The 12152-nt window shown below is 35.3% G+C and overlaps 1 protein-coding gene across 1 annotated transcript in view; it reads right to left on the bottom strand.

Annotated features, from left to right (window-relative positions):
- The window catches only part of DNAH12 (dynein axonemal heavy chain 12), a 94681-nt gene that overhangs the window by 62618 nt on the left and 19911 nt on the right, over nucleotides 1-12152 (bottom strand). Inside the window, exons 16-25 of the mRNA XM_014057186.2 lie at nucleotides 11856-12049; nucleotides 9123-9363; nucleotides 7448-7633; nucleotides 7160-7360; nucleotides 4928-5122; nucleotides 3223-3344; nucleotides 2832-3114; nucleotides 2240-2359; nucleotides 1294-1450; nucleotides 964-1136 (exon numbers count right to left, since the gene is read on the bottom strand). Of these exons, the coding sequence (XP_013912661.2) occupies nucleotides 964-1136; nucleotides 1294-1450; nucleotides 2240-2359; nucleotides 2832-3114; nucleotides 3223-3344; nucleotides 4928-5122; nucleotides 7160-7360; nucleotides 7448-7633; nucleotides 9123-9363; nucleotides 11856-12049 (1872 nt within the window). The remainder of the gene's footprint in view (nucleotides 1-963; nucleotides 1137-1293; nucleotides 1451-2239; nucleotides 2360-2831; nucleotides 3115-3222; nucleotides 3345-4927; nucleotides 5123-7159; nucleotides 7361-7447; nucleotides 7634-9122; nucleotides 9364-11855; nucleotides 12050-12152) is intronic.

Below are 12152 nucleotides of genomic sequence, written 5' to 3'. Positions count from 1 at the left end.
ATTTAGGGGCCTAGGGGACGATCTCTGCCCCCCCACTAACACCGACTGTGACCTGTCCGAGAGGTAGGAGGAGAACCACCGTAACACGGTGCCTCCCACTCCCACCTCCCGCAGTCGTCGCAGAAGGATACCATGGTCGATGGTATCGAAAGCCGCTGAGAGGTCAAGGAGGACCAGGATGGAGGAACGTCCTTCATCTCTGGCTCTCCAGAGATCATCCATCAATGCGACCAAAGCGGTTTCTGTGCTGTAACCGGGCCTGAAGCCTGACTGGAAGGGGTCTAGGTAGTTTGCTTCTTCCAAGGACCGTTGGAGCTGGAAGGCCACCACCTTCTCAACAACCTTCCCCAGAAAGGGAAGGTTGGAGACTGGACGATAGCTATTAAGAACAGCTGGATCCAAGGATGGTTTCTTCAGGAGGGGTCTTACCACCGCCGCTTTCAGTGTGGCGGGGAAGTTCCCCTCCCGAAGAGAGGCGGTTACAACCGCCTGGATCCAGCCTCGTGTCACCTCACTGCAGTTAGTAACCAGCCATGAGGGACACGGATCCAGGACGCAGGTGGAGGTACTTACAGCTCTCATGGCCTTCTTCAATAGGATAAGATAATCTTGAGGAATTGCTCCAAATCTGGAGAACGCTACTTATACATAAATTTCATTTCTTAGAATCAATAGGGCTGAAAGAGAACATTAGGTCTTTGATTCCAACTCTGCTTAGTGTAAGAATTTAAATTTAAAAAATCATCCAACTATAGGAGAAAATAACCAGCAAAGGAGAACTCAATACTGCTATTCAATTAATAAATTTAAGAACAAGAAGTGTACAGTATTAGAATCTTATTCTTTAGTAACAGAAATTCTGAGGACAACAATATTTGTTCAAGGTAACTTTATAAATGCAAATACAGCTAGTATTTATTGTAATTAACTGACTTTTTAGAAACTGAATTTTTAAAACCTTACCAGAGTGCGATAACATCTGTCTGTGAGAGGAGTAATAACAAGTCGAGGAGAATTGCCAAGATATTCATAAGCATATTTTACATTGCAATTGATGATGCGCACACGTACATTATCATACTCCCAGTAATATCGCAACTGAGCAAGCCATTGAAAATCTGTTTCCTTTAATACACCTAATAGAATATAAAGAAGGAATATATTTTAGGTTAATATTTTTTTAGCTAAAAAATATAAAAGGAAAGCAATCTAAAAATAATTGAGACAGGCAAAAATCAAACACACAACAGTATTTATTATTTTATGATGATGAATAAAAACTAAGTTACATACCGCTTTCAATCATTTCCATGACAACATCTCTAGCGTGCACATCAATAGTGACCAAAGCACCCAATGTAATCCGTGTTTGTTTAGACAACTTCCCTCTTACCAGTTCTACGATATCATTTAATTGAAATTGAAGAGCCTGGTAATAATTCTGCAAGCCCTGAACAATGAAAATGGAAAATTCGACTATAATACAAACTTTAGTGTGAATAGCTAAGAGTTTCTCAGTTATATTCTGTTGTTTAATTCCCAATATCATCAGTCATTAAGTTTTGCCATAATAACTTTAATGATCAAAAATAATCATGTACATTTCTGACTTTCCCATTATCCGTAATTTTCTTTACCAAAGAAAATTAATTGGGAATTATTTTTAGGAATCTTATTACTTAATGACTAAATTGTAGGAATCCGCATTTAAATTTGAAACAGAAAAGATGTTGGAAAAAGTGCTCTAGAGTTGATATGCAAGCAGATATACTTCCTCTTTAAAGCACCTTTTCTATTTTGGATTAGAATAGCTGTATAACACTATTACAATATCCAGAAAACAAATATTAGATTGATACTACTGTTCTGAAAATACTGTGATAAATAACTAGGGAATTGAGTACTGTAAGAGTCTCCAATATTAATAAAGCATCAAGACATAAAGTTTTCTAAATACGGATAAACTAGATTGGAAAGTTGAAAAAAAGTCCAGGAAGAAAACAATTACAACTTATCTGGCAAAACAAAAACAAAACTGTATGGCTATGTCCATACAATCAACAAAAGTAAAATTCAACTTCATTGAGTGTTGACTTTTATATTTGTATTTATTTACATATGTAACTTGCATCATTAATTCAACATAGACTTTGTATCATAAGCATCGAAGAACAAATATAACATGGCTAAAAAGATAATACAAAAATAATATTAGAAAAATTACAATTCATAATAGTACCTCTGGCCCACTAGCTATGGCTTCATGAACTTCACTTGTCCAAAACATTTGTGAGACACATAAAACCACCTGCCCAGGCCATTCTCTCACCCAATCCTTTCTTGGGCTTTCTGGATATGCCTAAAGAAATTATCAGTGTTAGTTAGGAGTAATCATGATGAATAATGTACTAAATTGAACCCAGCCCTCATTTCACAAAATGCAAAACCATGGATTAGCATTACAATATTGAGGCTAAGCCAGTTTCCCGCCATAGGTGAAGATCCGAATATCCACTTCCATTTTAATAACCACCAGTTATATATTATAAGCAGTCTTGAGTGAGGTTACTGAAATTTGTTCTACAGTGTCACTATAGCTAAGATTATGCAATCTATCTAGATATGGGTGACATTCCTAGTTGAGTTTAATCTACATGGAAGAAAAAAAACTTTCAAGCTCCTCCCTATTGACTTTTCTAAATCTCTTCACCTCCTCATCTATTCAGCTTTAGTTTTCCTCAAAATTACTGAGGGAACATAACCAATTTAGTCAGATCTAATAATGGTGCTTATCAGCTAAATAAGATTCTAAATATTAACAGAAAATATACCAGTCTTGATCTTGTAATAACATCATGAATACTCCTCAACATAACATCTTCGACTTGTATTAGCCACTTTTCAACAGCTCCCCGAGCTTCAGAAGTTGAAATAGTTGAAATAAATTCCACACGTTCACCTTCAGTGCTATACATTGACTTAATATCCAGATTTGGCCGAAATTCAAGTTTAGCAATGCCCTCGAAACACTTTTTCAAGTGAGGCTGGACACGGAGAGGGTCTTTAGTCTCTGACAGTATCTCCAACATCTCATCATTTGACAAGAAAAAAAAGCTAAAATAAATTAATAATGCATCAATTACTATAGTTGAGTACATTTGCATAAAAATATGAATGTAAAGATATGTATTCCAGCTTTATTAATGAACAACAGAAGTTTACCGGGGAAAGAAGAGACGCTTCTTTTCAAGATAGGCATTCAATCCTTTCATGATTTTGTCCAGAAGATCATTACAGTTCTGAAGTTTTTCCAACAACCCAGTCAATGAAGTGGCAGCAAGAACCTAAAAAAGAAAAGAAAACTAAACCCTAGACTAGAATTACATGTCCAACAATTACACTGCTAAGTACATTTGCAACAAGGGCTTGGGGAAAAAAAACTATATCTAATTTTGTATGTTTAAAAAATGGCAAAAAATACACTAACATGCTCTTCATAGAGCTGGGAGTTCCAGCCTCTTTATGTGTCTAAGCATTTTTTCATTAATTTCATGTGGCTGAAAGCCCTACACGGTTGAAGGTGCAAGTAATGTTGTTCCATACATTTATCAAAAATGTTATTCATGCAATATTTATAAATGATTCTAGGTTCAAAATTTTTGCCAGGCATCTGACAAATATTAATGGTTAACATGGATTAATTAATTAAAAATGAATGAAAAAATGAACTGTTAATGGAAATCTATAATTGTTTATATTGATATTTAAAACCCACCTCTCTACATGCAGGACCTAGTTGCCATATTTCACTAAAATTGAAATTTCTGGATAAGCAGTCAAGGAATAGATTTGCACAATTCCAGCTGTACCCCAACCGTAACCCAGCTGTGACAATTCATCAATTAGTTGGACACTCTTACATGAGAGTATGACCCCATTCTGAACTGAATGAGCTGCAAATTCAGAATTTGGATTCCTGCTAATAGCAGTATTACCTGATGACAATTTTGGTTTGTTCACCTTCAGCCCAGCATATTATCAAATTTAGGAATTAATTAAGAGTGCCAATTGTATTATTTCACACTAAAATATTTCTATTTTTGAAATTTTGGTGAGTGAATCATGATTACAGATTATGTTTATTTCACTAAGCATCCTTTAATACTGGTAGTCCTCAACTTATGACCACAATTGAGCCCAGAATTTATGTTGCTAAGTGAGAAATTTGTTAAGTGAGTTTTGCCCCATTTTAGGACTTTCCTTGCCACAGTTGTTAAGTTAATCACTGCAGTTTTTAAATTAGTAACATGGTGGTTAAGTGAATCTGGCTTCCCCATTGACTTGGCTTGTCAGAAAGTGCAAAAGGTGGTCACATGACCCCGAGACACTGCAACCGTCATAAATATGAGTTAGTTGTCAAGCATCTGAATGTAAATCATATGACCATGGGGATGCTGCAGCGGTCATGATTGTGAAAAATAGTTGTGTCACTTTTTTTCAGGGAACAGTCACTAAATGATCAATTGTAAATCGAGACAACCTGTAATTTTGAAAGAATGATAAAAATAATTGAACATTCCATTGTGCAAAGTTATTTTTCATTAACTGTACGCTATTTTTTGTTTCACGTCAAATCTAACTTTTAGATTTGGGAATAGAATTTTTTTTCTTTCTATAGATTTCTCAATTATTAAGTAGCCACCTCCCATTATAAAGAAGCTGGCAGTATATTTTTGCAGTATATTCAGATTTTTTTAAAAAAATGAATTTCTGCCATTCTGTTGTTTCACAAAGTATGATAGATTTTCAGTAATGGCTTTTTGAAACTCCAATACTAGGCTACTTTACAAAAGAAAAGTCACTTAAAGGTTTTGTGCAGTTTACAAATATGTGGTATACTTATTTCATCTAATCATTACTACTTTACCTTGGGATCCTTGACACAGTATTTCATAATATCTCTCCAATACCTATCCACAGTCTGGAATTGGCGCCCTTCCTCTGGCATTTGTTGCATAATGTCTTCTGATGAAAAAATTGGTTCCAAATAAAGCCACTGCGCTTGAACTTTTAGCCACTCATCAATAGTTTCTTGAATTCTGATTAAGCGTTCTTCCCATTCCTAAAAAATACATTAAGATTTTAGCACAGAGTATCTAAATTGATATATAATATGAAAGTCAAAGTCAAAACCAGAATAATGGGACAAATTAAATTGAAAACTCTCTTCCATTTGTTCATCCTTTGGGCTACTTTAGACATTTCTTATCTCTCATCTATAATTGAGAGCAGGCATTTCTGGGTAAAGAAATAGTCTTTGGGGGGAAATCTGAGTAAAAGATGCAGTAGTAGGTAAATAATATATTTTAAGAACAGCAGCATTCCTAGAATGCAGGCATGATCACAGAGAGGTTTTATCTGCAAGTAATTGAAAGATGGGACATAATGTACCCAAGAAGTGGATGCTCACTTTCTATAATTTTAAAAAAGGATTAAAATGTAATTCTTGAACCCAGACTTTTGAAAATTATTGATTGTTTTAGTCATTACTTGACCATCTTAATTCTGTCTTCATTGTTCTACTTTATCTTACTTTTGTATCATTTGGAGTGTCATCTCCCATTCTTATTCAGTCAAGTGGAAGGGCAGGACCTCAATCAATCAATTAATCAAATCCTAAACAGATTGTATGAGTAAACAATGTTTCACCTTGGTATAGTACAGTGATGGCAAGACTTTTTCCCGTTGTGTGCCAAAAGTGAAAGCCTTTCTTACCTAATGGTGACAGTCATAGCAGGTAATTCCGTCCATGGAAAAAGAAAGGAAGACATGGAAATCTATACACCTGGCACATCAGAAGAAGCCCTGCGAGGAGATGCTGCTGCTGATGTGCAGGAAATCTCACCCCACCACCTGCAGATCGCCCTTTCAAAAAGGCGTTTTACCAGGATGAAGATGACGCAAACGCCACCTCCAGCCACCTCTTCATCCCAGTGAACTCCTCTTTGAAAGGGTGATTTGCAGGTGGGGGGGGGAGGAGATTTCCTGCACATTGGCAGCATCGTCTCCTTGCAGGGCTTCTTCCAATGTCCCAGGTATATGGATTTCCACACCTTCCTTTACGGAGGTCACTTCACACATATATATTCACATTGAAGGCTCATAATGGGGCATTTTTGCGAATAACTTGAAAATGGGGAGGGGACATTTTCCTGCCTCTCACCCTGTCCTGAAGCTCAGCACAGACTGAGAACAGGATAAGAGGCAAAATTCTCCCTTTTCCTGGCGATCGTTCTTTACTTAGGATTGCAGCACAGACGCACATCCTCAGAGCTCTTCAGGCCCTGGCCCTGGTGGGCACTAGCTCTCATGCTGGCTGTGTGAGGCAGTGTGGGTGGCACAGCTCCACTGGCAGCAGGGGGCACTCCAGAGATCATAGATCTGGGATGATGTGCCCAGCACCAGGCAGGAACAGTCCAGTAAGACGGCCAAAAGCAGTGTTGCCAAGAGGGCAAAGAACCCTCATGAGGACAGAGCAGCACAGTCAGCTGTTTGGCAGTCAACCAGCAGGAAGCCCAGCAAGTAGGGCAGGCAGAGGCCAGGTTGCACAGAGAATTTGGGTCATTGCAGCCGCAGGCAAGCAGGTGGTGAGACGGAGAGAGCTAGGCCGGTGAGCTTGCTGCCTCCTGCACCTCAAAAATAATAAGACCTCCCTGAAAATAAGGGCAAGTCCTTATTTTGGGGGTCAAAAGAAAATAAGACCCTGTCTTATTTTCGGGGAAACACGGTATGTCTCGGCAGACTCCAATTTTGTTTACTCAGAATAAGAATGGTGAATGAGGGCTTAAAGTGACAAGAAGTAAAGGAAAATAGCCTCTTTATACACTTCCTTCAAAGCAACCCTTCAAAACTTTCTGTTGACCTAATATTTAAGAAAAATTGTAATGCTTATTTAAAATTTAAAGATTTGCACCTTTTAATGTATGAATTATGTATTTATATTTTTTTAAATGAATACCCTATAACTATTTTATAAATTATATTTTGATTACCTTTGATTAAAAATAAAACTACAATCTAGAGCAAATTTATCAAGGAATGTAGGTCAACAGTTTGAAGATACATACATCCAGAATTTAAAAAAAGAGAAAGCAAATACCTTCATTTGTTTTTCAAATGGCTTGATGAATGGTGATCCCCTCATTGTTTGTGTTTTTACAATCTGATCATCTAGAATTGTCTGGATTTCATCAACAGCAGACAGAATACTAACTCCAGTCTCACGATATAAGCCAGTTTGAAAGGAAATTGAATCCCAGGTCTCCATCATATTATGCATTGCTTTTTCTAGTGAAAATTCCTGTGCCATAGAGGAAATCAATTGTTTTATTATTTAATTCCTTTGGATCTTAAGAAGCTGGGTTTAATAGTTAGTGTTTTATCTTACCTTACTTGCTCCCATACTTATGACTTCAAACTGGTCTAAGTAAGGAGTTAGATTCTGCTTTAACACTTTTCTTAAGGTACTTCCAGAATCTGGAGTTAAATCATATCCAACAATTTCTGACATCTGATTCCAATGACGAGCTTTTATGCCTGGATTACAAAGGATAGTCACCAAGGGGATATTTTCCTAGTTGAGAGAAAAAAATTAAAATGTTACACAAAATTTGAAATTTATTTAGGAATTTGGGCAGCGTAGCTGAAAGCATATATTTATTTCTGCATACATACTTGTGTACATACTCACACACATACACACACATTTCTAATGCAAATTGCTTATCATTTTTAGAAGATATTGGCCCTGAGTCTGGAAATCACCAGTGCCTTCTTGACTGGTGCCATTAACACTTTTGGAATGATTTAATTATATTACTAACTAACAGGACAATCCATTTTGGCTAGCAGGGTGCTGCTGGAGGTGTCCGGGCCATCTCTCCCCTTCCCGGCCGGCCCGTGAAGTAGAACTACAATGCTGATCTCGCCCTCGAAGAAATCCAGTTTGACACCTCTGTTTAGGTTATAGGTCATAATCAGTAACCAGTCAGAATGCAAACTAGTGACCAATGCAATTTGTGGTGTTATCTAAAGCACAGTGATCAGTCAAATCATAGAATCTCATGACCCAGGCAAACAAGAGCTTTTTATTTGGTACTATGGTATAACTCTCTACTTTCAAACTTTCTCCCAAGATGCAGAAATAAGGCATTCAAAAATGACATGAAAATGTATCTTCTTCAGAATTCTTTTCCTTTATTAACCTTCCATGTACTTTTGCTACTATCAGTTGAACCTGAAAACTATCCAAGAATCTTCGATCTTCATGTGAGTAATGTTAAGATTAATTATTTAAAATGTTTATATATGCTTACTGTACATTGGAAAAGGTTTGGCATTTAATATACTTTCTTCTACTTTGAATTTTTTTCTCCATCAATTTTTGCTTTCGTTGGTTCCTAAAATACTATTTCCACAATTTAATGATTTTAAACAATTGCAATTCTACACTACTTCGTTTATTCTGTTTCAAATTTATGGACCGTTTTATACCACATTTTTATCATTTTTATACCAGTCTGCTATAAATCTAATAAACTTTCGATTTATTTTCTTTTGGGGGGGTGAGAATCTCATTTCAATAGTTACCCTCCATTGATTTAGTGGATTAACCCAAGATAAAGGATAAAGAAACCTTAGTTTTCAAGTATTAGGCTTGATTGATGTATGTAACTGATCAGTATAAAAATGGGTGGTCAATGGCTGCCAGGGTTTCCAGCAACATATTCTATAATACTGTGCATTTCTAACCACTTTATAGCCTTAGTTCTTCCTCTTTGAGACTGACTACATAGGCTTGACTGTTGTTCCACTGTTGACTGAGTTAACAATATTATCATGGCTCAGCTGACCAGGGAAGAGGATTTGAAATCTAAATCTTATTTGAATTAAATCTGCTCTTCTATAACTTCTTCATTCACTGGATGTTACAGTTTGTATAGCACATTAGTTTTACCCATGATGCAATTCAGCATATCATGCAAAGATCACCACTGTTACACATTTCTGAGTGTATTTCAGCACATACTTTTTAAAACTTTGCTTTATAATTAAACACTTACTTTGAAATCTTTAACCTGCTGCATTACAGCATTACACATTGAAATAGTTGGACTGTCCTTCTTTTCTTCCTCTACTCTCTCTTCAACTACCGCTCTTCGCAATGATTTTTTTCTTTCTATTTCAGCTTTCTTTTGCTGTTGTTGAAAAAACCTTACTGTCTTATAAATTTCTCGAAAAAATTCATCTACTTCACCTTCCATCTTTTCTCCATTGAGATCTAGAAAAGCACCATCCATCCATCTAAAAAAGAAAAGAATGAAAATATATAAATCAAATATCTGTCATAAAAACAAATTACACTATCAGGGATAGATAGATCACCTCATTCTATTGAAAGAGCCAGGCTTTAAATTCCTCATAGGCTCAAATGTCTCATAGACTTCTCTTTTGTCAACTCTATAGGAGTTGCTGAGCCAAAGTCCAAAGTGAACAAATCCAAGTGGCTTTATGTGTCAGATTCTAAGCAGATTCTTCATGGCAAACCTTTAATGTCCATTTTATTTTTATTGTTTACTTAATAATAGCTCAGAACTGAACTTATCCTTCAGAGTTTGGTATGACTGAAGCAGAGTAAGTGAAATTATACTTTCTATGATGTAGAAAATAACCTTCTATTAATGCAACCCAATACTGCATTTACCTTTTTGGCATTTGCACCATAGTGGTGGTTCATATTCATTTCTAATCAGTAATCCAAAAACTTTCTTACAAGTACAGTTACCAGGTATAGGTATAATGGCACGTTCAATTGTAATTATTGTTTTATTTTTATGTATTAACATTTAGCATTTGTGCATATTACTTTAGCCTATTTTTTAAATTTTTCAAGATCATTGTGTAATTATTTCTGTTTTCTAAGCTATTAGTTATTCCAATCTTAATAGTGAGCCTCATATTGATTTTTTTGACAGTCCGAGATCACTACTTCTTTTCATTATGAGAAAGAACCATTTATGACAATTCTCTGTATACAGTTCTAAAACCAACCCTGTATCCATTTAATTAGCATGCCATCCAAATCACATTTGACTACCTTGATAATCAGCGTGTCATGGATAACTTTGTCAAATGCTTTCTTGAAATCAAGAGCATGTTTATGTCTACACATTCCCATTATTTGTTAAGAAAGTTATCCAATCAAACTATCAGTTATGATTGTGGGCAAGACTTGTTATTGACTAATCCATAATGATATATGATAATGAACATATTGTTTTTATGATGATTACAGACCCATTTCTTTTTTAACCTGTTTAAGAATCAGGTCAGGTATCAGACTGACTTCTATAAAATTGGATGAATTGTTTTTTCATCTTTTTGAAGATATCTCTTTCTTTCCAATCATCTGGTACTTCATTAGTTAGTTCCTTTGATTCACTAACTTGCAATTAATCTAATCTTGGAAATTTATTATTCAAAATGAAGAAGCATTCCATGATATGTTGTTATCAGTCTCAGTCTTCACTCTGATCCCTTCATCTTTCTCTTCACAGTATCCTGATGGAACACATACTTCTTTGCTGGAAAAGACTGAACCAAAATAAGTATTGAATAGCTCTGCCTGTTCTTTGCTGATAGTATTTTCCAGTCTTCATTGAGTAAGTTATTTCTGACTCCTTTTCTTTCTTTTTGAACATATTTAAAGAAACCCTTTTTAGAACATCTCTTTGCTTTTTGTGTAGTCACATTGGCTTTTCCTGTTGGCTTCTTTTTCATTTTCCTCACTGCAGTTGTTTATAATTATATATATTAGTGTCTTCATCTTGAGCAATATTTGCAACTAGTTTCTCTTGCCATTGGATCCCATCAGTGCTTTGAATTGATTAAAATTCATTTAAATAAAATCCATTTAGAATTTTAATAAATTTGACTACATTGTTTTAGTTTCTTTTAAAACCAAGATCTCAAGTACTATATTGATTATTTTCCCCCAATTTTCTATTACTTCTACTTCCTCAACTAAATCTTTCCCATAATTATTAGTATCAAAACAAGGACAGCTGATCCTCTGCTGTTTTCCATGACGTTTGGAAGGAAAAAAATAGCATAATTGCAAAAAATTAGAACACCTGTTTCATGTCTCTATGAAAAAATTGCCATTTATGAAATCACTGAGGTCCCAAAGATTAGAATAAAACCCATCTCAATGTCCTCCTTAAATAATGAGAAATAGAATGGATGAAACTGATGTAAACTTGAATATTGGAAGGAAATATTCTATCATTCTTTTGCATATGAGGTTCTATACATCTTTCTTGAGTAATAGGAATCAGATGTACAGTGAGAATAAATTGATAAGTTGTGCTCTCAAAATATACTGTAAAACGTGTGAGAATAATTATTAACTCGCTCTGCACAACTGGTAACTCACGGTAATCTCAGGGGAGGTAAATTGAATTTTAAAATGTGTATTTAGTATATTTCTCCTCAATTTTCTGATAATGTTATCTACAGGAGATTACACCGAAGACCAGAATAAATGTTCTGTTCATTCTGTACTGTTGTCTGGGTCTGAGAAGAAAGCGGTTGGATGTTATTGATAAAGAGGACCATTTTCATCCATAGATTGAACACTGAATTCAATGAGAAAGACATAGTTATTTCTCATGGAATGAGCAACAGTTGATAATTTCTGGAGGAACACCTTCTAATCATACATCCACTATGGAATTTAGATAAAAAAACTATCCAGATATTAGTTGCTACGCCCTTAAAATATTTGTATAACTTACCGTTTCTCGGTCCGCTGCCACTTCAATATAAAAACAAAAAGTTTCTGATATGGCTCAATGTTAACTTTTAAGGTATCCAACTCTGGATATTCGGTCTGCTCCCAATTTAAAAGTTTCTCTTCTTTATTAATAAAAGTAACTGCTTCATCAGCCTCTTGTATGCGCTTTTGCAGTGTTCTCATGTCAGTCACATACTGAAAATAGATTTTATCTATCATTAGAAATGTCAAATTCCAAAAAATAAATTGATCACATTTAAGATTACGAGATACCAGTATTTATAAATATAAATGTTGT

Source organism: Thamnophis sirtalis, unplaced genomic scaffold (genome assembly GCF_051295495.1).
Source record: "Thamnophis sirtalis isolate CommonGarterSnake01/CBP01778 unplaced genomic scaffold, rThaSir2_p1.2 scaffold_3, whole genome shotgun sequence".
Classification (NCBI taxonomy): Eukaryota; Metazoa; Chordata; class Lepidosauria; order Squamata; family Natricidae; genus Thamnophis; species Thamnophis sirtalis.
The sequence above is the reverse complement of the archived record's forward strand: the minus strand, read 5'-3'. Positions and strand labels throughout refer to the sequence as shown.